Genomic DNA, 24,592 nt, shown 5'->3' with positions numbered 1-24,592 from the left:
GCTACTTTCAGCAATGTGCAGATCAGTAGAATGATACTTCTTCTTTATATACATATGAGATGAGTATGTAAACAAAGTGGCATAGTTAAAGTGGCTGAGTGATACATTAAATATATATAGTGTTTATTATTTTGATGATATAGGTACAGTAAATCATATGCATATGAGATGAATAATGTATAATTAACATTATATAAGGTAGCATTTTTAAAGTGGCTAGTGATATATTTACATCATTTTCATCAATTCCCATTATTAAAGTGGCTGGTAGGATCAGTCAGTGTCCATTGTCAGTGATCTAAAAGGCTAAACTGGTCCTAGATCAGCAGGAAGTGTGTTGGGGGTCTTTGTCTGGTCTGTAGCAGGTATGGTTTCATTCATAATGTTTTAGTAATGTTATCTTAAAGTTATTCTGTGTGTTCAGTGACATTGTCTGTTAGGGGGTTCTTCTTTTCTGAATAGTTGTCTTTCACACCTCACTGAGTAACACTTCCTGGTCCTTTCTCTGGTTTTCATTCACACTCAGCAAGTAGAGTACTGGCAACAAAGTGTGGACAAACGCTGTTAGTGTGAGAAAATGGGTCTGTAATGTATAATCACTATCATGTGTGATTGCGTTGCAGTGTTACTGGGAGGTGACATACACCACTCAGAGTATCTCAACCTTGAAGGGGTCAACAGTGGAGCTGTCCTGCTCTTACAAATATCACAGAGGTTATTCAGTCACAACAACTTTCTGGTTTACCAAACTTTATACAGTGACTCTGAACACTACAAAGGTCGTGTGACGTACCGCTGCGACAAGAAGAATGGCCCCACTCTGACAATCAGAGACCTGAGAGACAGCGACTCAGCTACGTACAAGTTTAGATTTATAACAGATCAAATCAAATCAAATTTATTTATATAGCCCTTCGTACATCAGCTGATATCTCAAAGTGCTGTACAGAAACCCAGCCTGTTTCCCTCCAAGTCCACAATCATCCCTTAGTTTTGTTGACGTTGGGTGATGGAGATGATGAGGGGATGGGTCACATCTTGTGAGGGTAGGCAACACATTAAGAAACCATATAGAACAGTCAACACTTTGTTGTGGATCTGTATTTAAAGAAAAGACTATGTTGAAATTGGGCTGCATTTAGCCCCTTTAAAACATGTAGGCCCACGCCTCAAATGAAGAAATGTAAATAGCTATGCAGTCTTTTAGCAGCACATCCAGTACATCCCTTTCTGACATGCTGTTGATGCATGTGATTGTCTTAAATCCTGACTAGGCTTTCAACGTCAACAAAACTAAGGAGATGATTGTGGACTTCAGGAAACAGCAGAGGAACACCCCCCCCTCCACATCGACTACAGTAGTGGAGAGGGTAGCAAGTTTTAAGTTCCTCGGCATACACATCACAGACAAACTGAATTGGTCCACTCACACAGACAGCATCGTGAGGAAGGTTGCAGCAGCGATCATTAAATATCAGGATGTTTATTATTATTTTTTGGTTGTCACCATAAATCATATACTTATACAGATGTACTGTATAATTTTACTTTTACTTACATTTTTGACCTGTGTTTTGGCAACTACATCAGGGCCTGTATTCATTAATTGTCTCAGAGAAGGAGTGCTGATGTAGGATCAGGTCCTACCTGCCCTCCATTTAATAATGATCTAAAAGGCCATAAACTGGTCCTAGATCAGCAGGAAGTGTGTTGGGGTCTTTCTCTGGTCTGAAGGCAGGTATGGTCTCATTCATAATGTTTTAGTAATGTTATCTTAATGTTATTCTGTGTGTTCAGTGACATCAGACTGTTAAACTTCTTCTTTTCTGGAATAGTGGTCTTTCACACCTCACTGAGTAACACTTAGGTCTACTGCCAACACACTGTCAATGACACTGACACTCAGCAAGTAGAGCCACAAAGTTAAATGGGAATCGATGGGAAATGATGTAAATATATCACTAACATTTGATTGCGTGCTAGTGTTACTGTTACTGTGACCCTACACCACTCAGAGTATCATCACCCTTGAACTGTCATATCAGTGGAGCTGTCCTGCTCTTACAAATATCACAGAGGTTATTCAGTCACAACAACTTTCTGGTTTACCAAACTTTATATAGTGACTCTGAACACTACAAAGGTTCTGTGCCTATGCTGCTCAAGAAGAATGGCCCCATTCTGACAATCAGAGACCTGATTCTTTACAGCAACACAGCTATGACAAGTTTTTTTTGATTTATAACAGATCAAATCAAATCAAATTGATTTATATAGCCCTTCGTACATCAGCTGATATCTCAAATGTGTATGTGACAAATAAAATTTGATTTGATTTGAAACCCAGCCTAAAACCCCAAACAGCAACCAATGCAGGTGTAGAAGCACGGTGGCTAGGAAAAACTCCCTAGAAAGGCCAAAACCTAGGAAGAAACCTAGAGAGGAACCAGGCTATGTGGGGTGGCCAGTCCTCTTCTGGCTGTGCCGGGTGGAGATTATAACAGAACATGGCCAAGATGTTCAAATGTTCATAAATGACCAGCATGGTCAAATAATAATAAGGCAGAACAGTTGAAACTGGAGCAGCAGCACGGCCAGGTGGACTGGGGACAGCAAGGAGTCATCATGTCAGGTAGTCCTGAGGCATGGTCCTAGGGCTCAGGTCCTCCGAGAGAGAGAAAGAAAGAGAGAATTAGAGAGAGGACACAGGGCTAAATTGGAAGGATATAGATCAGACTGATATAGATCAGACCGTACGGAAATATGCTGGTGATCCTGTAGTCACTCTGTCTGTCACAGGTACAGTTACATTCAATAAAGCTAAACTGTTGAATTCCATTTTGTTCTGGGCATTTGTCTTGGTTTGTGTTTATATCTGTATAGAATAGGATTTCTTCCATCTGTGTCTTAGAGGGAAAACCCAGTGATAAAGGGATTTACAGTGATATTGTTTTTTAGTCACACTTTATTTGGATAGTCTGGATAGATGCTCTACAGATGGTCATTCTATCAACACACTTCCTGTTGATAAGTTACTGCTTTTTCTTTAGTCTTTCTACTATTTTCCCTGTACCTTGACACAGCTCTCTCTCCACAGAGTGTCCATCCTGACCTAACTGGGACACACACACCACTGACAAACAAGGACCAGACACTCTGGCAGTAAGTATGTTATAACATATTTATTAATGTGTTTATTTTGTATATAGTATTTGTGTTTGTTTGTGTGAGTGGGTGAGAGTGAGACGGAGAGAGATGAACACAAAAAGTAGAAGTGAGAGAGAATGCTATAGAGCAGTGTGTAAAGTGCTCATACTGTGTTTCCTGTGTCGCTGTCTCTCTGAGTGTGAAAATCCCCCACAGTGACACGTTCACATCTCTTCAGAGAGACGCTCAGCACTCCGTATATCAGACCATCCAGGGGAGAAAACCACCACAGAACCTGGAGGGAAAGAACCACCACAGAACCTGGAGGGAAGAGAACCACCACAGAACCTGGAGGGAAGAGAACCACCACAGAACCTGGAGGGAAGAGAACCACCACAGAACCTGGAGGGAAGAGAACCACCACAGAACCTGGACTGAAGAGAACCACCACAGAACCTGGACTGAAGAGAACCACCACAGAACCTGGACTGAAGAGAACCACCACAGAACCTGGACTGAAGAGAACCACCACAGAACCTGGACTGAAGAGAACCACCACAGAACATGGACTGAAGAGAACCACCACAGAACATGGACTGAAGAGAACCACCACAGAACATGGACTAAAGAGCTATGGCTCCAAACCAAAGCTAGTCCTTACACTCTATTCTCTTGCTAATATATTGTTATAATATCTTGAAGTTTCACCCAAATTACAAAATGACACATTGGTTTCCCTTCCCTTTTAGCAGTCTATGAACATGGTGTGACATCAGTCCCTGCTTTGGTTTAGTTTCCCCTGACACTGTTTCCACTTGCTAACGTTTTAGCATTCGTGGCACAAATCCCATTCGTCATGTGACTGATAAGAGGCATTTCTCGCACATCATTTCAAAATCAATCAAAAGTTTTTTTAAATGCGTTGTGAAGCTCAACAAAGTCACTTCCAGATGATTTGAACATGAGAGAATGTTAATTTGTGAAATCTTAATATCAATCCCGTGACTTGAATGGGATTTTTGTAAATGTGGGAGTGTTCGACATTGTAACCGACTTTATAGGCAAGTCGAGATCTACAAATCACCTTGCATGATGAATAACTACTCAATATTATTTATAGATCATTCAGTCAGTCACAATGTACCCATGATACATCAGTTTTGATGCTCTCGAACACTGTCTGTGTGACTGCTGAAGGAAGCCTTCTCTGCATAAGCTTCTTGGTCCCTGACATAGAGTTGGATAGAAGGTACATCTTGACATCTTTGTCATGATGTCTTCTGTGACAGAATGAGCAGCACCATTGAGGGCTATTTCCATAGTAGTTAATATCTTCAACTTCCATAAGTTTAATAACAGTCTTTATACCAACTGAAATGGTGTATTCAATGGCTTAGCCAGGCTAAAACAGGCTTTGAAGCAAGTACGCCCTCTACTCAACTCTATTGTCCCTGACTGCTTCAATGTTGTGTCAACCACAGACTTCAAACCTCACACTCAGTGTCTATTTATATAGACTTCCAGTAAGTTAACTTACAACACATCTCCCCTTCACTCTGTAAGTATGCTTGAGGATATCTTAAAATATGTTTATTTTATCATTTGTTTGTTTCCATGAACTTCTGTATCCTGTTATGTGCATGGTGATGCTGTTGTAATGTATGTTTAGTTTTTCTGTTATGTACAGTATACTCTGTAGATGTATTTCTGCCTAGTAATCTGATACAGTATTGTACATGGGGTTACACATATAATATTTTTGCATGGTATTTTAAGGACTCTCAAAGCAATAGATTGTTGTGGAGACTTGTTTGAAAATGACCTAAAGTAAGATTGAGAGTAACAGTGATTAGGTGTATGCTTCGTAAGAGCTTTAGGAGTAATATTAACTTGAGACACAGTGATGGTGGGTTGTGTTTAGGAGTAGTATTAACCTAAGACACAGTGATGGTGGGTTGTGTTTAGGAGTAGTATTAACATGAGACACAGTGATGGTGGGTTGTGTTTAGGAGTAGTATTAACATGAGACACAGTGATGGTGGGTTGTGTTTAGGAGTAGTATTAACATGAGACACAGTGATGGTGGGTTGTGTGTAGGAGTAGTATTGGTGGGTTGTGTTTAACATGAGACACAGTGATGGTGGGTTGTGTTTAGGAGTAGTATTAACATGAGACACAGTGATGGTGGGTTGTGTTTAGGAGTAGTATTAACACAGTGATGGTGGGATGTGTTTAGGAGTAGTATTAACATGAAACACAGTGATGGTGGGTTGTGTTTAGGAGTAGTATTAACATGAGACACAGTGATGGTGGGATGTGTTTAGGAGTAGTATTAACATGAAACACAGTGATGGTGGGTTGTGTTTAGGAGTAGTATTAACATGAGACACAGTGATGGTGGGTTGTGTTTAGGAGTAGTATTAACATGAGACACAGTGATGGTGGGTTGTGTTTAGGAGTAGTATTAACATGAGACACAGTGATGGTGGGATGTGTTTAGGAGTAGTATTAACATGAAACACAAGGCCGGCCTGCATAGGATTAGGTCTATGGTGGCACATTGACGAGGGCAGCATTTTCTGAGCTAAACTGACCAAGACCCCCCTCCAACAACACAGAAATCCTCACATAATTCTGCCTAAAATCAATGACAATTTCTTTCAACCAGTTTTAGGTGAGCACTGATTCCACCCTGTGATAATAAGCAGTAACCACTTTGTCAGTGGCAGGGATGCAAAACATTTCCGTTCCCAGCGCTCCTCTCCAGGGTGCTGTTGGAGAGTCTCATCACTGCAGTGCTCCTCTCCAGGGTGCTGTTGGAGAGACGCATCACTGCAGCGCTCCTCTCCAGGGTGCTGTTGGAGAGACGCATCACTGCAGCGCTCCTCTCCAGGGTGCTGTTGGAGAGTCTCATCACTGCAGCGCTCCTCTCCAGGGTGCCGTTGGAGAGTCTCATCACTGCAGCGCTCCTCTCCAGGGTGCTGTTGGAGAGTCTCATCACTGCTGAGCTCCTCTCCAGGGTGCTGTTGGAGAGTCTCATCACTGCAGCGCTCCTCTCCAGGGTGCTGTTGGAGAGTCTCATCACTGCAGCGCTCCTCTCCAGGGTGCTGTTGGAGAGACGCATCACTGCTGAGCTCCACCAACATTCTGTAAAAAAGAAAAAGGAAGAAAGAGTATGTGTCCTTTTCAGGAAACGTTTTACTTCAGCTTTCTCCGATCAAATAGCCTAAACAAATCACATAAAAAATGTGCTGACACTGAACAAACAACATATTCTAAATACAGGACAGGTCAAAGTAAAATGGACAATATGGACTGGATAACCAGGCTAGTCACTGCTGTCCAGGAGATTCATCCCGTTGGCTAAATTGTCATGATCAGTGGTTTCAAGTTTGTATCCTTCAATTGTTTTACTAAGCTGATCATAGCGAAAATAGAATATTTCTGGATTTGTAGCTGTGTAAACACATTGGAAATAGGCTCAGGATAACTCCTCCTGATAAAGTTGGGTGGCTGATATTCAGAGCTTAATTAGCCACATTGATTAGTCACATGAATCAGGACTAATTAAGTTGATACAACGGCCTGTTTTACAAACGGTGGACCTACCAAATGGATGGGCATTCATAACATTCCATTGTGGACCGACATGGTAGAAAACACCCCCGTAAGAACAGGCCGACATGGTAGAAAACACCCCCGTTAGAACAGGCTGACATGGTAGAAAACACCCCCGTAAGAACAGGTCGACATTGTAGAAAACACCCCCGTAAGAACAGGTCGACATGGTAGAAAACACCCCCGTAAGAACAGGCCGACATCTTTTGGACATCTTTTTTGGTCAGGTCCGAACTGGACATTTTTTTTTGTGTTTTACAAATGGTAGACCTTTTTTATTTATTTTTATTTATTTCACCTTTATTTAACCAGGTAGGCTAGTAGTTGAGAACAAGTTCTCATTTGCAACTGCGACCTGGCCAAGATAAAGCATAGCAGTGTGAGCAGACAACACAGAGTTACACATGGAGTAAACAATTAACAAGTCAATAACACAGTAGAAAACAAAGGGGGAGTCTATATACAATGTGTGCAAAAGGCATGAGGAGGTAGGCAACATCATTTTGATATTAACACTGAGTGAAAATGATCAGATGGTCATGTACCCGGTAGAAATTGGTGTGAGCACCCCCATAAAGAAAAACTGCCAGAGGACCGGACAGCATGCCCTCCGATTTGACACACTGAACTCTGTCTGCAAAGTAATTGGTCAACCAGGCAAGGCAGTCATCCGAAAAACCGAGGCTACTGAGTCTGCCGATAAGAATATGGTGATTGACAGAGTCGAAGGCCTTGGCAAGGTCGATGAAGACGGCTGCACAGTACTGTCTTTTATCGATGGCGGTTATGATATTGTTTAGTACCTTGAGTGTGGCTGAGGTGCACCCGTGACCGGCTCGGAAACCAGATTGCACAGCGGAGAAGGTACGGTGGGATTCGAGATGGTCAGTGACCTGTTTGTTGGCTTGGCTTTCGAAGACCTTAGATAGGCAGGGCAGGATGGATATAGGTCTGTAACAGTTTGGGTCCAGGGTGTCTCCCCCTTTGAAGAGGGGGATGACTGCGGCAGCTTTCCAATCCTCGGGGATCTCAGACGATATGAAAGAGAGGTTGAACAGGCTGGTAATAGGGGTTGCGACAATGGCGGCGGATAGTTTCAGAAATAGAGGGTCCAGATTGTCAAGCCCAGCTGATTTGTACGGGTCCAGGTTTTGCAGCTCTTTCAGAACATCTGCTATCTGGATTTGGGTAAAGGAGAACCTGGAGAGGCTTGGGCGAGGAGCTGCCGGGGGGGCGGAGCTGTTGGCCGAGGTTGGAGTAGCCAGGCGGAAGGCATGGCCAGCCGTTGAGAAATGCTTATTGAAGTTATCGATAATCATGGATTTATCGGTGGTGACTGTGTTACCTAGCCTCAGTGCAGTGGGCAGCTGGGAGGAGGTGCTCTTGTTCTCCATGGACTTCACAGTGTCCCAGAACTTTTTGGAGTTGGAGCTACAGGATGCAAACTTCTGCCTGAAGAAGCTGGCCTTAGCTTTCCTGACTGACTGCGTGTATTGGTTCCGGACTTCCCTGAACAGTTGCATATCACGGGGACTATTCGATGCTATTGCAGTCCGCCACAGGATGTTTTTGTGCTGGTCGAGGGCAGTCAGGTCTGGGGTGAACCAAGGGCTGTATCTGTTCTTAGTTCTGCATTTTTTGAACGGAGCATGCTTATCTAAAATGGTGAGGAAGTTACTTTTAAAGAATGACCAGGCATCCTCAACTGACGGGATGAGGTCAATGTCCTTCCAGGATACCCGGGCCAGGTCGATTAGAAAGGCCTGCTCACAGAAGTGTTTTAGGGAGCGTTTGACAGTGATGAGGGGTGGTCGTTTGACTGCGGCTCCGTAGCGGATACAGGCAATGAGGCAGTGATCGCTGAGATCCTGGTTGAAGACAGCGGAGGTGTATTTGGAGGGCCAGTTGGTCAGGATGATGTCTATGAGGGTGCCCTTGTTTACAGAGTTAGGGTTGTACCTGGTGGGTTCCTTGATGATTTGTGTGAGATTGAGGGCATCTAGATTAGATTGTAGGACTGGCGGGGTGTTAAGCATGTCCCAGTTTAGGTCACCTAACAGAACAAACTCTGAAGCTAGATGGGGGGCGATCAATTCAGAAATGGTGTCCAGGGCACAGCTGGGAGCTGAGGGGGGTCGGTAGCAGGCGGCAACAGTGAGAGACTTATTTCTGGAGAGAGTAATTTTCAAAATTAGTAGTTCGAACTGTTTGGGTATGGACCTGGAAAGTATGACATTACTTTGCAGGCTCTCTCTGCAGTAGACTGCAACTCCTCCCCCTTTGGCAGTTCTATCTTGACGGAAAATGTTATAGTTGGGTATGGAAATCTCTGAATTTTTGGTGGCCTTCCTGAGCCAGGATTCAGACACAGCAAGGACATCAGGGTTAGCAGAGTGTGCTAAAGCAGTGAGTAAAACAAACTTAGGGAGGAGGCTTCTGATGTTGACATGCATGAAACCAAGGCTTTTTCGATCACAGAAGTCAACAAATGAGGGTGCCTGGGGACATGCAGGGCCTGGGTTTACCTCCACATCACCCGCGGAACAGAGAAGGAGTAGTATGAGGGTGCGGCTAAAGGCTATCAAAACTGGTCGCCTAGAGCGTTGGGGACAGAGAATAAGAGGAGCAGGTTTCTGGGCATGGTAGAATATATTCAGGGCATAATGCGCAGACAGGGGTATGGTGGGGTGCGGGTACAGCGGAGGTAAGCCCAGGCACTGGGTGATGATGAGAGAGGTTGTATCTCTGGACATGCTGGTTGTAATGGGTGAGGTCACCGCATGTGTGGGAGGTGGGACAAAGGAGTTATCAGGGGTATGAAGAGTGGAACTAGGGGCTCCATTGTGAACTAAAACAATGATAACTAACCTGAACAACAGTATACAAGGCATATTGACATTTGAGAGAGACATACAGCGAGGCATACAGTAATCACAGGTGTTGAATTGGGAAAGCTAGCTAAAACAGTAGGTGAGACAACAGCTAATCAGCTAGCACAACAACAGCAGGTAAAATGGCGTTGACTAGGCAACGGGGCCAACAGATAAAACAAACAAGCAGAATGGAGTACCGTGATTAATGGACAGTCCAGCGTGCATCAGCTATGTAGCCAAGAGATCAGTGTCCAGGGGGCAGCGGTGGATGGGGCAGGGAAGCTGGACTGGCGAGTGTTATCCAGGTTAAAAAACTAACAATGACTAAATAGCTTGTAGCTAGTTAGCTGGTTAGCTTCTGGAGGTTCTTGAGTGTGTTCTAAAAATTAAAAATAATAGCGATTCCGTATCACATTGGGTGAGGCAGGTTTCCGGAAGGTATAAACAAATTAAAAATCAAAAAGAGATAGAAAGTAAATATGGGTACAGTGAGTGTTTGGGACGCTGCGATTCAGACGGTTAGCAGGCCCGTTTGTAGGCCCGGGCTAAACAAGGTAGCAGTTAGCAGGCCGAATTAGCAAGCAGGGAGTTAGCGAGGGCTAGAGAGTTAGCCTTTGGGGGACGTCGCGATGGGGTGAGTCTGTTTATTCCTCTTCATGCGGTGACATCGATAGACCGGTCGTGGGCCCGGGTATTGTAGCCCAGGAGTATGCTACGGTGGTAGCACAGGTGCGCTGGCCGGGCTAGCTTCAAGCTAAGTGGGTGGAAACGCTAGCCAGGAGTAATCATCCGGGGTTGCGGTTTAGCTAGATAGCTAGTTGTGAAGATCCAGCTGAAAAATGTTCTGTTTGCGGTGGGAATCCGGGGATGAAAAATAAATAGGTCCGTTATGCTCTGGTTAGAGTCGCGTTGTTCGAACTGGCGAGAGCTTTCCGAGCTAAAGGTTAGCTGATGACCGGTTAGCTGAAGACCGCTAGCATAGCTGGTGGTTAGCTGGCTAGCTTCAGTTGAGGGGTTCCGTTTTCCGAAGTAAATATAAATACTTTGGGAAAAATAGCTACATTGGGTGAGGCGGGTTGCAGGAGAGTATTTGAAGCTTAGGTTTAGCAAAATGTTTTTAAAGAGACATGCGAAGAAAAATATGTAAAAAACGAAAAAGAAACGATATACACAAGGGACACGACACGACAGGACGACTTACTGCTACGCCATCTTGGAAATATATGTGCATAGATGGGCATTCCTAAAATTACATTTCAGACAACACTGTAGGCTTTACCTCAGTAAGCAACGTCCAACACTGACACTTTCTGGATGTTTTTGTTTTTTTTGCATTCTGGACCGGCCCTGATTTCCACGTTCACGAACGTTGGTTTTGGGTCTGGTCTGGACCAAATCTGAACCAATCAAAGTCGTCTGTGTTTGTTTGAGATTTTGCCCGGTCTGGACCAGCTTTCATTTGGCCCAAACACAGACATCTATAAATCACCTCTTTTCATCTTTCATTCAGAACCTAAAGTGAAACTAACTTCAACGTCTGGAAAAATAATTATTTTAAAACCACAACCTAGAGAGGTAACACCGGCGATCAACTTAACACTTACAACTAAGCACGCTGAAAATAAACAGAACTTCTACAGAGTTGCACACACTGTGCACCAACCAACAGCTCCACACAGAGAGCCAGATGTGCTCTCAAAGTGGCAGCGCACGGTGAAGGCTCTGTGCAGGATTTCACCACAACATTAAACTATATATGGAGAACAGGCTACATTAGACTATATATGGATAACAGGCTACATTAGACTATATATGGATAACAGGCTACATTAGACTATATATGGATAACAGGCTACATTAGACTATATATGGATAACAGGCTACATTAGAATATGTATAGATAACAGGCTACATTAGACTATATATGGAGAACAGGCTACATTAGACTATATATGGATAACAGGCTACATTAGACTATATATGGATAACTGGATACATTAGACTATATATGGATAACAGGCTACATTAGACTATATATGGATAACAGGCTACATTAGACTATATATGGATAACAGGCTACATTAGACTATATATGGATAACAGGCTACATTAGACTATATATGATGGATAACAGGCTACATTAGACTATTGATGGATAACAGGCTACATTAGACTATATATGGATAACAGGCTACATTAGACTATATATGGATATCAGGCTACATTAGACTATATATGGATAACAGGCTACATTAGACTATATATGGATATCAGGCTACATTAGACTATATATGGATATCAGGCTACATTAGACTATATATGGATAACAGGCTACATTAGACTATATATGGATAACAGGCTACATTAGACTATATATGGATAACAGGCTACATTAGACTATATATGGATAACAGGCTACATTAGACTATATATGGATAACAGGCTACATTAGACTATATATGGATATGGATAACAGGCTACATTAGACTATATATGGATAACAGGCTACATTAGACTATATATGGATAACAGGCTACATTAGACTATATATGGATAACAGGCTACATTAGACTATATATGGATAACAGGCTACATTAGACTATATATGGATAACAGGCTACATTAGACTATATATGGATATCAGGCTACATTAGACTATATATGGATAACAGGCTACATTAGACTATATATGGATATCAGGCTACATTAGACTATATATGGATAACAGGCTACATTAGACTATACATGGGATATCAGGCTACATTAGACTATATATGGATAACAGGCTACATTAGACTATATATGGATAACAGGCTACATTAGACTATATATGGATAACAGGCTACATTAGACTATTGATGGATAACAGGCTACATTAGACTATATATGGATAACAGGCTACATTAGACTATATATGGATAACAGGCTACATTAGACTATATATATATGATAACAGGCTACATTAGACTTAAAAATATTTAACCTCCACACATTAACAAGTCTAGCTCATATATGGATAACAGGCTACATTAGACTATATATGGATAACAGGCTACATTAGACTATATATGTATAACAGGCTACATTAGACTATTGATGGATAACAGGCTACATTAGACTATTGATGGATAACAGGCTACATTAGACTATATATGGATATCAGGCTACATTAGACTATATATGTATAACAGGCTACATTAGACTATATATGGAGAACAGGCTACATTAGAATATATATGATAACAGGCTACATTAGACTATATATGGATAACAGGCTACATTAGACTATATATGGATAACAGGCTACATTAGACTATATATGGATAACAGGCTACATTAGACTATACCTGATGGATAACAGGCTATTAGATAATAACAGGCTACATTAGACTATATATGGATAACAGGCTACATTAGACTATATATGGATAACAGGCTACATTAGACTATTGATGGATAACAGGCTACATTAGACTATATATGGATATCAGGCTACATTAGACTATATATGTATAACAGGCTACATTAGACTATATATGTATAACAGGCTACATTAGACTATATATGGATAACAGGCTACATTAGACTATACAGTATATGGACAGCAGCAGTCAACACAGCAGACTATGGTGATGATGATACTGATGTCTCTGCTAACTAATGCTACTACCAGTACTGTACACAAGGGTCAAACAGTGTAACATAATATGATAGAGGCATGTTGTACTACAGACATCAGTGTTTTTGTGTTTAAATGTGACTTTATCAAGTAGTCGGTGTTGTGTTTCTCCATTCTATCTGATGTATTGTCAGTTTGTAATGTTGATATTAGCCCAACAGTATTAAGGTCATTATTATTAGGATGGTGCAGTAATGTTGTGATGCCAGTAGGGAGAACTCTAGTATAGAACACTGGAACATTCAGTACCACTTTGATACAGCTGATGAGGAGAGTAAATTGAATGTGTTTGTAGAATAGAATGAATGACATCATGGAACTGACCAAATGTAAATGGAACTTTGACCTGTTCCATGTAGAACTCAGAGGGACAAGGCAACACATTCTAAGATATTATAAACATTCAAAATAGAATAGTCAACATATTGTTAAAACCTCTTGATGCTACCCATCCCGGATCCGGGATCGTGACTACAGGCTCAAGCTCATTACCATAACGCAAAATGCAAAAAATTCTTAGAAATATTTAACCTCCACACATTAACAAGTCCAATAGCTCAAATGAAAGATAAACACCTTGTTCATCTACCCAGCAAGTCAGATTTCTAAAATGTTTTACGGCGAAAACACACCACACATTTATATTAGACCACCACCGAAACAAAGACAAGAGGCAGCCATTTTGTCCCAGAAAATATAAAATTATAAAAGCAGGATTAAAAAATAAATCATTCACTAACCTTTTGAAAATCTTCATCAGATGACAGTAATAGGACATGTTACACAGTACATTTATGTTTTTTTTCAATAATATGCCATTTATATCCATAAATCTCTGTTTACAATGACGACATTTTCAAAAATGCTACTCAAATGTCCGGAGAAATGATATAGCTCCAACAGATAACGTCAGATAACAAGCAATACACATGACTAAATATACATGTTCTACATATAGTTACAAAGATACACTTCTTCTTAATGCAACTGCTGTGTTACATTTATTTTTAACGTTACAGAATTCGTTCACTAGGCTATAATATGAGGCGGCGCTCAGATATTAGCAGTATGTCTCCTCTACGTTTGGAGAGCACAGAAACCCAAAATTAACCACATAAATATTCCCTTACCTTTGATGTTCTTCGATCAGAAGACGAGGAAGGAGTTATATTTACCCAATACATCGTTTGGTTTCAAGTTGTGTGTCTCTGTATTAGCATATGCTAACAGCTTCAGCTGAAATGCACCCAAAAAGACTTCTGGTCCCGCACTCTTGCGCATCAAAACTTCAAAATTACATATTATATGTCGACTAAACTGGTCAAACTAAGTGCAGAATTAAGCTTTAGGATCTTTTAAACGTGTAAAACAATAATCAGCGAGAACAGACAAACCGACATCAATTGGTGTTTCATGGAAAAAGAGAGAGCTCCAATTCAGACGAGCGCAATAGAGTGCATGTATTTTCGCGTGACCCGAACGTTTTAGCCCGCCAAAGGACGAGGGTGCGCGAGATTCTCACAATGAACGCCCCATTTGAAAGCAGACATCGCGCTGAACACATAGAAACTGTTCCTGGATCCGTAGCTGGTTGGGAAGGGTGGGGGCGATGACGTCAAAGGTGTCCCAACTTCTCTGTTGCCAAGAGAGAGTTTGGGAGAATGGCTGCCCTGAGAGTTCTGCTTTACATACAGACATAATTTAAACGGTTTTAGAAACTTTAGAGTGTTTTCTATTCAATAATAATTATTATATGCATATATTAGAAATTTTGGACAAAAATTCTTTCTGTTTACTATGGGCACGCACTTCCTCCAAAGGGGGCAGTATTCAGCCCAATCCTCAAGAGGTTTTAACATGGTTCTGTATCTAAATAAAAGTGGATATGGGGGACATTTTGTCCATTTTAGAAATGTAGGGCCCATTTGAATACAGTAATCTCCCTTCTTAGAACTGTCCTTTTCTTCCTCTTTTTCAGCTACTTTTGTCCTGACTACTTTAAATATGTGTCAACCACATAAATGACACTTAGTAACAGTTGCCACACACTACCAGTCAGTTGACTCACTGTACAAGACCTCTCCCCTTCACTTCACTCTGTAAGTCCTCTTGACAATATCTGGAAATATAGTTTCTGGTTATCTGTTTTTAGTCAAGTCATATTATTGAGGGTAATGTATCATTTTACTTGTTGTTATGAGCTGTGTTTTGGTTGTTACATCAGGGTCAGTATTCATAAAGTGTCTCAGTGTAGGAGTGTTGATCTAAATAGTGATAAGATGATTAACCAGGGTAAAAAAGACATGTAAACAACTGAATCCCTGCTCAGTGTACGTGTGTGTGTGTGTGTGTGTGTGTGTGTGTGTGTGTGTGTGTGTGTGTGTGTGTGTGTGTGTGTGTGATTGTGCTGGCCTGTGTGTGTGGGTGTGATTGACACAGTTAATTTATCTGAGGGCCCTTCAGGACCAGACTAATAGGGAGTAGAGTTGACATCTCTACTGTGTAGGATGTGTGTTTTAACTTTTCTACATCCATAACAACCAGCTCTCTAGACTTTGATACAGACTCCATGGGCCTTATGGGTCTTCACTACAGATGGTGTGTGTGTGTTTGTGTGTGTGTGTGTGTCATGGTAGAATCAATGTAGAAATATCTGTTGTTGTTGTTTATAATGATGGTGATGATGGTGATGACGATGACGATACTGATGATGATGGTGATGTTGTTTATGATAATGATGATATCCATAAAGAAATATTTTTTTGCATCATACATCATGTCATCTTAAATAGACAGACGTGCAACACATCACACACATTACATACATAGTGCAATAGACTTACAGACAGACAGTATTCACATAGAGAACCATATAGCACAATACAACACAATACAATATGAGCTTGGTTCATCTTCAGTAATGAGGTCCTGTACCCCATTTACAGTTTATACTTCAATGTATCAGGTGGAGTTATTCACCAGCTATAGAGTGAGTTGTTGTTTATGTTTCTAAGACTGCAGGGTGGGAGATGCAACAATGGCCTTGAGAACAGCAGGAAGTGTGTTGGTGGTCTTTCTCTGGTCTGTAGCAGGTATGTTATCATTCATAATGTTTTAGTTTCCCTGTTTATGACGTCACAAATTAAGTTCTTTCAAGGTTGAGTCCTGTGACACTGTGTTTCAGGTGTTCTGGGACAAAATACTGTGAGGAGTGTCTGTGCCTTAAAGGGGAGTTCAGTGGACATTCGCTGTCCTGTTCCCAGTGTGACCCAAGTCACAGAGATAGTCTGGTATAGCACACAGTTGAATGGTAAGCTGTATGATCTGAGATGGGACCCTAAGTATGATGGGCGTGTGGAGTACAGTGGAACTACAGAGAAGGACTGTATCCTGAGAATCACAGACCTGAGACAGAGTGACATAACAACATATCAATTCTTCTATAAAACAAACCAGTATTCAGAATGGAAACATTCATATGGATTCACTCTCAGTCTCACAGGTACTGTATAAATATTACAGTACAAGTCAAGTTATTTATTACATGTTCTATGAGAACAGTGACATGGTGGTGACTGACAGACTTCCTCCATTATTGTTTCATAACCTCTCCCTTCAGATCTAAAGGTGGAGAGGATATATGACAACACACTGACCTGTAGCACCACCTGTACTCTGACTGGTAACCCCACATACATCTGGTACAAGAACGGACAACATCTAGATGAGAGCACCTCCCCCCAGTACAAATACTCAGTCTCCAGTAACTATGACGATAGTTACTCCTGTGCTGTAAAAGGCCATGAGGATCTCCCCTCTCCTGCAGTGTGTAAGTGGGGAAAAAAGTGTTGATTCAAACACAGTGTTTCACTCTAGCAATACCAACAGCTCAAATGGCTATGATTCATACTGAAATGACTTGAAATGAACAGTTTACTTCTTTACTTTGCACCAAAAGAAACAAGACATGAAAAGTTAAAGTTATTAACAGAGAGCCTCTTTATGTTTCAGGTGTTCAGGGTCACAACTGCTGGAGGGTGACTTACACCAAGAGGAGAATCTGTGTCTTGAAGGGCTCCACAGTGGACATATCCTGCTCTTACACTCATCCCACTAGTTATATAGAACAAGGTTCATTCTGGTTTACACAGAAACACCCTGTAGATGTCAGGTCATATCCAGAGTCTGCAGGTCATGTGGAGTACAATAGGAACACAGAGAACCACCACACCATGACAATAACACACCTGACAGAGAAGGACTCGGCTGAATACAAATTCAGATTAATAACAACAAATAAGGGGAGATTTTCTGGTCTTCCTGGTGTGATGTTGACTGTCACAGGTAATACTACACCTACAGTTATTACTGTAATAGGACAAGTCTAATCACATGACAAGCCTGTCTGGAGTCAAATATGACTGATGTTTCCTCTTAGATATCCTGTTGGAGATGGATCCTACGTCTGTGTCAGAGGGGGAGAGAGTCACACTGAGATGTAGAACCCAATGTACAGTCGGTCTCAACCCCACCTACATCTGGTACAAGAACGGACAACGTCTAACCAACACAATCACCAGTTATAACAGCCTGATCCTAGACCCAGTCAGCAGTGAGGATGCAGGGAACTACTCCTGTGCTGTAGAAGGCTTAGAGAGAATCCTCTCTCCAGAAGAGACTCTCACTGTCAGATGTGAGTACATGGGGTGTTGATATATCTACAGTGAAAGTCATTGATATCATCTCTGCAATACGTGGTTCTACATGTCAGTGTAATATACTAATCTCTACTAATTTACATCATCTCTGCAATACATGGTTCTACATGTCAGTGTAATATACTAATCTCTACTAATTTACATCATCTCTGCAATACATGGTTCTACATGTCAGTGTAATATACTAATCTCTACTAATGTACATCATCTCTGTAATACATGGTTCTACATGTCAGTGTAATATACTAATCTATACTAATTTACATAATCTCTTGCTTCCTTACATGGTTCTACATGTCAGTGTAATATACTAATCTATACTAATTTACATAATCTCTTGCTTCCTTACATGGTATATGAGTTCTTATTTGTTCAGTCATCTTCAACACCAGATGGCCCAAAGAACACCTCAGTGTCAGTCAGTCCCTCTGGTGAAATAGTGGAGGGCAGTTCAGTGACTCTGACCTGCAGCAGTGATGCCAACCCACCTGTGGACAAATACACCTGGTACAAGAAGAACGTAACCTCACCAAAAGCATCAGGACAGAGTTACAGCATCACTAACATCATCTCTGAGGACAGAGGAGAATATTACTGTGAGGCCCAGAATGGAAGAGGATCTATGAACTCTACAGCTCTGATGATCATTGTAGCAGGTAAAGTTACATCTTCAATACTTCAATACAAATTGACAGGTTTCAAGCTGATCTTAATCATTGTGTTTTGACTGATTACACTTTGGTTTATAATTATGTGTTGGCTTATGATGTCACAAGTTTTATAAGATCCCAAAGTATTAACACGTATTGTGTTGATATTCTATAATGTGTTAGATTTTAGATTATAAGAACATGCCATGTCCTCATATCATCCATATTTTATTATAGGGAAACAAATATCAGTTCAGACTGCAGCTGTAGGAATCATTGTTGTTGTTCTGGTTCTCATCCTCTGTCTCTCTGGACTCATGTGGTTCAGGTGAGTGATATTGCATATATTTTTATATAATTTCACTTTAGTCATTGTAAATTTGAATTTGTTCTTAACTGACTTGCCTAGTTAAATAACGGTTCAATAAAAATAAATAAAAGTAACTTAATTTATTAATTGATTGATTGATATCTTCATACATTCATTCATGTACAAAACAGGAAGAAGAACTCCACATCCACCTCCAACACAAGAGACACAGCAGATGATGGACAGGTGAGTCTGTTGGAATCAGAAGGTGACTGTGATGACTGTGTATTCTTTGTGGAACATTTCCACTCCTCATGTTGTCTGTCCTCTCTCTCCATCAGGGAGACTCTAGTCCAGTGTATGACAACATCTCAAACATGGACATGACCCCTACTGCAGCACAGACAGAGTCCACAGACGACCAGGATGATGTTCACTACGCCAGCGTCCACTTCTCTCACTCCAAAAACCAGGAAGTGCCTCTGTACTCCACCGTCCAGCTGCATCAACCACAGAAACAGGACCAAGATGTCCAATACGCTGCTGTGAAATTCAACCTCCCCAGTTCTGCCACCCAGTGAGCATATTCTGCCATTACAGCAACATAGAGTCAATACTAGAACATTGGGAACACACAGCATTAAAGGAGAAGTTTGCTTGTTTACAACCTAATCTGGATGGGGGGGTGGAAAGTTGAATCTCATTTACTGCATTTCTACACAATTAAAACACTTTTAAATGGTATTTGGAAAACAGAAAAAAACAAGCAAAAATGACCCCAGCCGTTATCACCTTGGCTGCTGAGGGTTATTTCACCTCAGTCCATTATCACCTTGGCTGCTGAGGGTTATTTCACCTCAGTCCATTATCACCTTGGCTGCTGAGGGTTATTTCACCTCAGTCCATTATCACCTTGGCTGCTGAGGGTTATTTCACCTCAGTCCATTATCACCTTGGCTGCTGAGGGTTATTTCACCTCAGTCCATTATCACCTTGGCTGCTGAGGGTTATTTCACCTCAGTCCATTATCACCTTGGCTGCTGAGGGTTATCTCACCTCAGTCCATTATCACCTTGGCTGCTGAGGGTTATCTCACCTCAGTCCATTATTACCTTGGCTGCTGAGGGTAATCTCACCTCAGTCCATTATCACCTTGGCTGCTGAGGATTATTTCACCTCAGTCCATTATCACCTTGGCTGCTGAGGATTATTTCACCTCAGTCCATTATCACCTTGGCTGCTGAGGATTATTTCACCTCAGTCCATTATCACCTTGGCTGCTGAGGGTTATCTCACCTCAGTCCATTATCACCTTGGCTGCTGAGGATTATTTCACCTCAGTCCATTATCACCTTGGCTGCTGAGGATTATTTCACCTCAGTCCATTATCACCTTGGCTGCTGAGGGTTATCTCACCTCAGTCCATTATCACCTTGGCTGCTGAGGATTATTTCACCTCAGTCCATTATCACCTTGGCTGCTGAGGGTTATTTCACCTCAGTCCATTATCACCTTGGCTGCTGAGGATTATTTCACCTCAGTCCATTATCACCTTGGCTGCTGGGGTTATTCACCTCAGTCCATTATCACCTTGGCTGCTGAGGGTTATTTCACCTCAGTCCATTATCACCTTGGCTGCTGAGGGTTATTTCACCTCAGTCCATTATCACCTTGGCTACTGAGGATTATTTCACCTCAGTCCATTATCACCTTGGCTGCTGAGGGTTATCTCACCTCAGTCCATTATCACCTTGGCTGCTGAGGGTTATTTCACCTCAGTCCATTATCACCTTGACTGCTGAGGATTATTTCACCTCAGTCCATTATCACCTTGGCTGCTGAGATTTATCTCACCTCAGTCCATTATCACCTTGGCTGCTGGAGGTTATCTCACCTAAGTCCATTATCACCTTGGCTACTGAGGATTATTTCACCTCAGTCCATTATCACCTTGGCTGCTGGAGGTTATCTCACCTCAGTCCATTATCACCTTGGCTGCTGAGGGTTATCTCACCTCAGTCCATTATCACCTTGGCTGCTGAGGGTTATTTCACCTCAGTCCATTATCACCTTGGCTGCTGGAGGTTATCTCACCTCAGTCCATTATCACCTTGGCTGCTGAGGGTTATCTCACCTCAGTCCATTCACCTTGGCTGCTGAGGGTTATTTCACCTCAGTCCATTATCACCTTGGCTGCTGAGGGTTATTTCACCTCAGTCCATTATCACCTTGGCTGCTGGAGGTTATCTCACCTCAGTCCATTATCACCTTGGCTGCTGGAGGTTATCTCACCTCAGTCCATTATCACCTTGGCTGCTGAGGGTTATCTCACCTCAGTCCATTATCACCTTGGCTGCTGTGGGTTATCTCACCTCAGTCCATTATCACCTTGGCTGCTGAGGGTTATTTCACCTCAGTCCATTATCACCTTGGCTGCTGAGGGTTATCTTACCTCAGTCCATTATCACCTTGGCTGCTGAGGATTATTTCACCTCAGTCCATCTACCATCACATAACCTATTAGCAATACAGTTGTAATGTTATACACCTGAAAGGGAGGAAATATGGTAAATGATTCACACTGACACACTAATCAGAGAAGAAACAAAGACATATGACATTTCAAGCACTGTATTGTTTGCATGTTGATAGTATTATAATGTAGAACTACAGGGAAGATCCCTGTGGAGGTGTTCATATTGTATTGAAACATATCTTTATATATATATAGCTATATAGGGAATATATCGTGTGTGTGCGAGCGTCACAAAATACATTTAGAAATCCATGTTATTAAATTATAGCACCCACACTGCTCCCACACTGCTCCCCCGCGCCAAGGAGCGTCTGCCATGCCAAGGGCTAAAATAGAAGTCCTTTCTATTTCTGACGCAGATCGCACTGAAAGTCCTGCCTCTCACATCTCCTCATTGGTTTATAGAAGCAGGTACCCACATGCCATCTCATTGGTTATACCTCAATACAAAATTGATTGAAAGACTAACTGTTTTGCCGGTTACACTTTCAATAATATGAAAGTTTAGATGCAATCACCATTTAAGTTCAAAGATGAAAAACCCTGGAAGGAGGAGAGATGACTAGAAACGATTCAGTTGGCCGTTTATGTGTGGATTAATTGTCGGAGTAGAGGACCTTGTGCATTTCAGGAAAAATAACAACACAATGTTTATATCCCAGGACAAATTAGCTAGCAACAGCAAGCTAGCTAAATAGGACAAATTAGCTAGCAAGTGCAAGCTAACTAGCTAAATTGCCATCCAAGTTTAATGCTTTTCGACCTGTCCCCAAATTAATGTCATTTGTTCAGAGTTTGTTTTGATATTTTAACCTGCGTGTCGTGATCGCGTTTGGTGTGGGGGGGTCATCAAAATAAATGTATGCACGAGAGCGCACGATGGCGCAAAGCTGGTTTGGGTTCCGTGTAAGTAATATTAACCAGACCCCTTCAATGTTACTGCAATAGAAATGTCAGCTAGCAGCTATGCCCCCGACCTGACTTACATGTCTATGAGCGACTACTTACCAGTCATTCTCCGAGAGTGATTTTTTTGGTTTGGTTTTTTGGTTTTTAGGGTTCCTTTGTTTCATTTCTGTTTCTCTCTCCTCAGACCAGCAGCAGCACAAGCAGCTGAGGTGGATGCCTCTGAGATCTACAGTACAGTCAATAAACCCAGAACCAAGAAGACTTGAACATAACAAACCCAGAACCAAGAAGACCTGAACACAACAAACCCAGAACCAAGAAGACATGAACACAACAAACCCAGAACCAAGAAGACATGAACATAACAAACCCAGAACCAAGAAGACCTGAACACAACAAACCCAGAACCAAGAAGACCTGAACATAATAAACCCAGAACCAAGAAGACTTGAACATAACAAACCCAGAACCAAGAAGACCTGAACACAACAAACCCAGAACCAAGAAGACATGAACACAACAAACCCAGAACCAAGAAGACATGAACATAACAAACCCAGAACCAAGAAGACCTGAACACAACAAACCCAGAACCAAGAAGACCTGAACATAAGTTGTATTTTATATAACTATATATGTTTGTATGTTATATTTCTGAAGTAGGCAACCTCAAGGTCCAGTTGTATTTTATATAACTATATATGTTTGTATGTTATATTTCTGAAGAAGGCAACCTCAAGGTCCAGTTGTATTTTATATAACTATATATGATTGTATGTTATATTTCTGAAGTAGGCAACCTCAAGGTCCAGTTGTATTTTATATAACTATATATGTTTGTATGTTATATTTCTGAAGTAGACAACCTCAAGGTACAGTTGTATTTTATATAACTATATATGTTTGTATGTTATATTTCTGAAACAATCAGACTTGTGAGACTATATGCTGTATGAAGCTTAGAACCAGAAAGTCATTATATCTGCTTCTATTATATTGTATTACTTCACATGGTACTATTAGATGATACACGTAGTTTAAGTTTGGTATATTTTTTTGTTTTTATGTCCAGGAAAGAGTTCTGCTTGATGCAAGGTTTCTTATCGCTTTTATCAAATGTTGTTGTTTTTGAAGCTAGTGTGTGAAGTGTGACTTTAATGAATAAACCTCATCATTGTTTTCACCTCGTTATAACATCATCTTCAATGGAGACAAAAGGGAAAGCGTTCAACATCACACCTCTTCTACTGTACAGTACATACAGTCACTACAAATAAGACATGTACATTGGTTTGGAGAGCAATAGTGGTTCATTCACCTTCATCACCATCATCATGCACAAAATATACAGACACTTTCAGAAGGAGCAATAGGTGGCAGGTAGCCTAGTGGTTAGAGCATTGGACAAGTAACCAAGAGGTTGAAAGATCAAATCCCTGAGCTGACAAGATAAAAATCTGACGTTCTACCCCTGATAAGGCAGTTAACCCACTGTTCCTAGGCTGTCATTGAAACTAAGAATTTGTTCTAAACTGACATGCATAGTTAAATAAAGGTAAAAAAATATATATCCGCACCTAGACACACAACCAGTTACATGAAATATTATTCATTGTCATTTTTAAAACACACAGACACAATATGACATAACATGGATGTTTGGAGTGTGGAGGGTAATTCAGTCAGCGAGGGCATTCCATTCCAGAACACAGAGATGGAACATTCTGGAATGTTCTGTCATTGATAATAATACATCTCACAGTTAAGAAATTCAGACCCAGCAGTGAGGTTATTGATGGTTTAAAGGCTTTTGTTCTTCGAAGAATAACAGTCCACCATTTTGTCCAACTAGTAGATAGAGAATATAATACATCATTGTTTAGTGAGAATAATACATCATTGTTTAGTGAGAATGGGATGTCATATAGAATGAGTGCTATGGTCTCCAACATGGCGTGGCTCTTGACCCCTAACTGTTCACTGACCTTCCAAGGTAGGTGTCTCTCTTTGGGGACATAGAGGTTTAGAAGGGAGAATGGAGATCCCATGGAGAGGTACCTTTTATCATACTCATTCCCAAATAATGTTTGTTTATTTTATTTAACATTTATTTTAACATGGAGTACATATTGAGAACTAGGTCTCTTTTTCA

General features: G+C 41.2%; 2 protein-coding genes across 2 annotated transcripts; both read left to right on the top strand.

The window, feature by feature from the left end:
• The first annotated feature begins 334 nt into the window (after positions 1 to 334).
• Positions 335 to 22,777, top strand: LOC112242511 (sialoadhesin). Its single transcript, XM_042316547.1, has 11 exons — positions 335 to 365; positions 16,332 to 16,409; positions 16,502 to 16,819; positions 16,937 to 17,146; positions 17,329 to 17,661; positions 17,756 to 18,010; positions 18,428 to 18,691; positions 18,923 to 19,013; positions 19,187 to 19,241; positions 19,337 to 19,572; positions 22,625 to 22,777. Exons 2-11 carry the CDS (start codon positions 16,355 to 16,357, stop codon positions 22,704 to 22,706), a joined length of 1,899 nt encoding a protein of 632 aa, XP_042172481.1. The 5' UTR covers positions 335 to 365; positions 16,332 to 16,354; the 3' UTR covers positions 22,707 to 22,777.
• LOC121845353 (circumsporozoite protein-like) lies at positions 2,734 to 4,058 on the top strand. The gene is made up of 2 exons (XM_042316549.1): positions 2,734 to 3,162; positions 3,364 to 4,058. Coding segments are annotated over exons 1-2 (477 nt in total). The 5' UTR covers positions 2,734 to 3,161; the 3' UTR covers positions 3,840 to 4,058.
• Positions 22,778 to 24,592: the final 1,815 nt, after the last annotated feature.

The sequence above is a fragment of the Oncorhynchus tshawytscha genome, unplaced genomic scaffold (assembly GCF_018296145.1).
Source record: "Oncorhynchus tshawytscha isolate Ot180627B unplaced genomic scaffold, Otsh_v2.0 Un_contig_6405_pilon_pilon, whole genome shotgun sequence".
Taxonomy (NCBI): Eukaryota; Metazoa; Chordata; class Actinopteri; order Salmoniformes; family Salmonidae; genus Oncorhynchus; species Oncorhynchus tshawytscha.
Note: the sequence above shows the minus strand (reverse complement) of the source record. Positions and strands in the feature narration are given on the sequence as shown.

Coding starts and splice junctions, on each gene's coding strand:
- LOC112242511 (XM_042316547.1), top strand. CDS start 16,355: ATGGCCTTGAGAACAGCAGGAAGTGTGTTGGTGGTCTTTCTCTGGTCT. Junction 16,820..16,936: donor ATTCACTCTCAGTCTCACAG/GTACTGTATAAA, acceptor CTCTCCCTTCAG/ATCTAAAGGTGGAGAGGATA. Junction 19,573..22,624: donor CTCCCCAGTTCTGCCACCCA/GTGAGCATATTC, acceptor CTCTCTCCTCAG/ACCAGCAGCAGCACAAGCAG.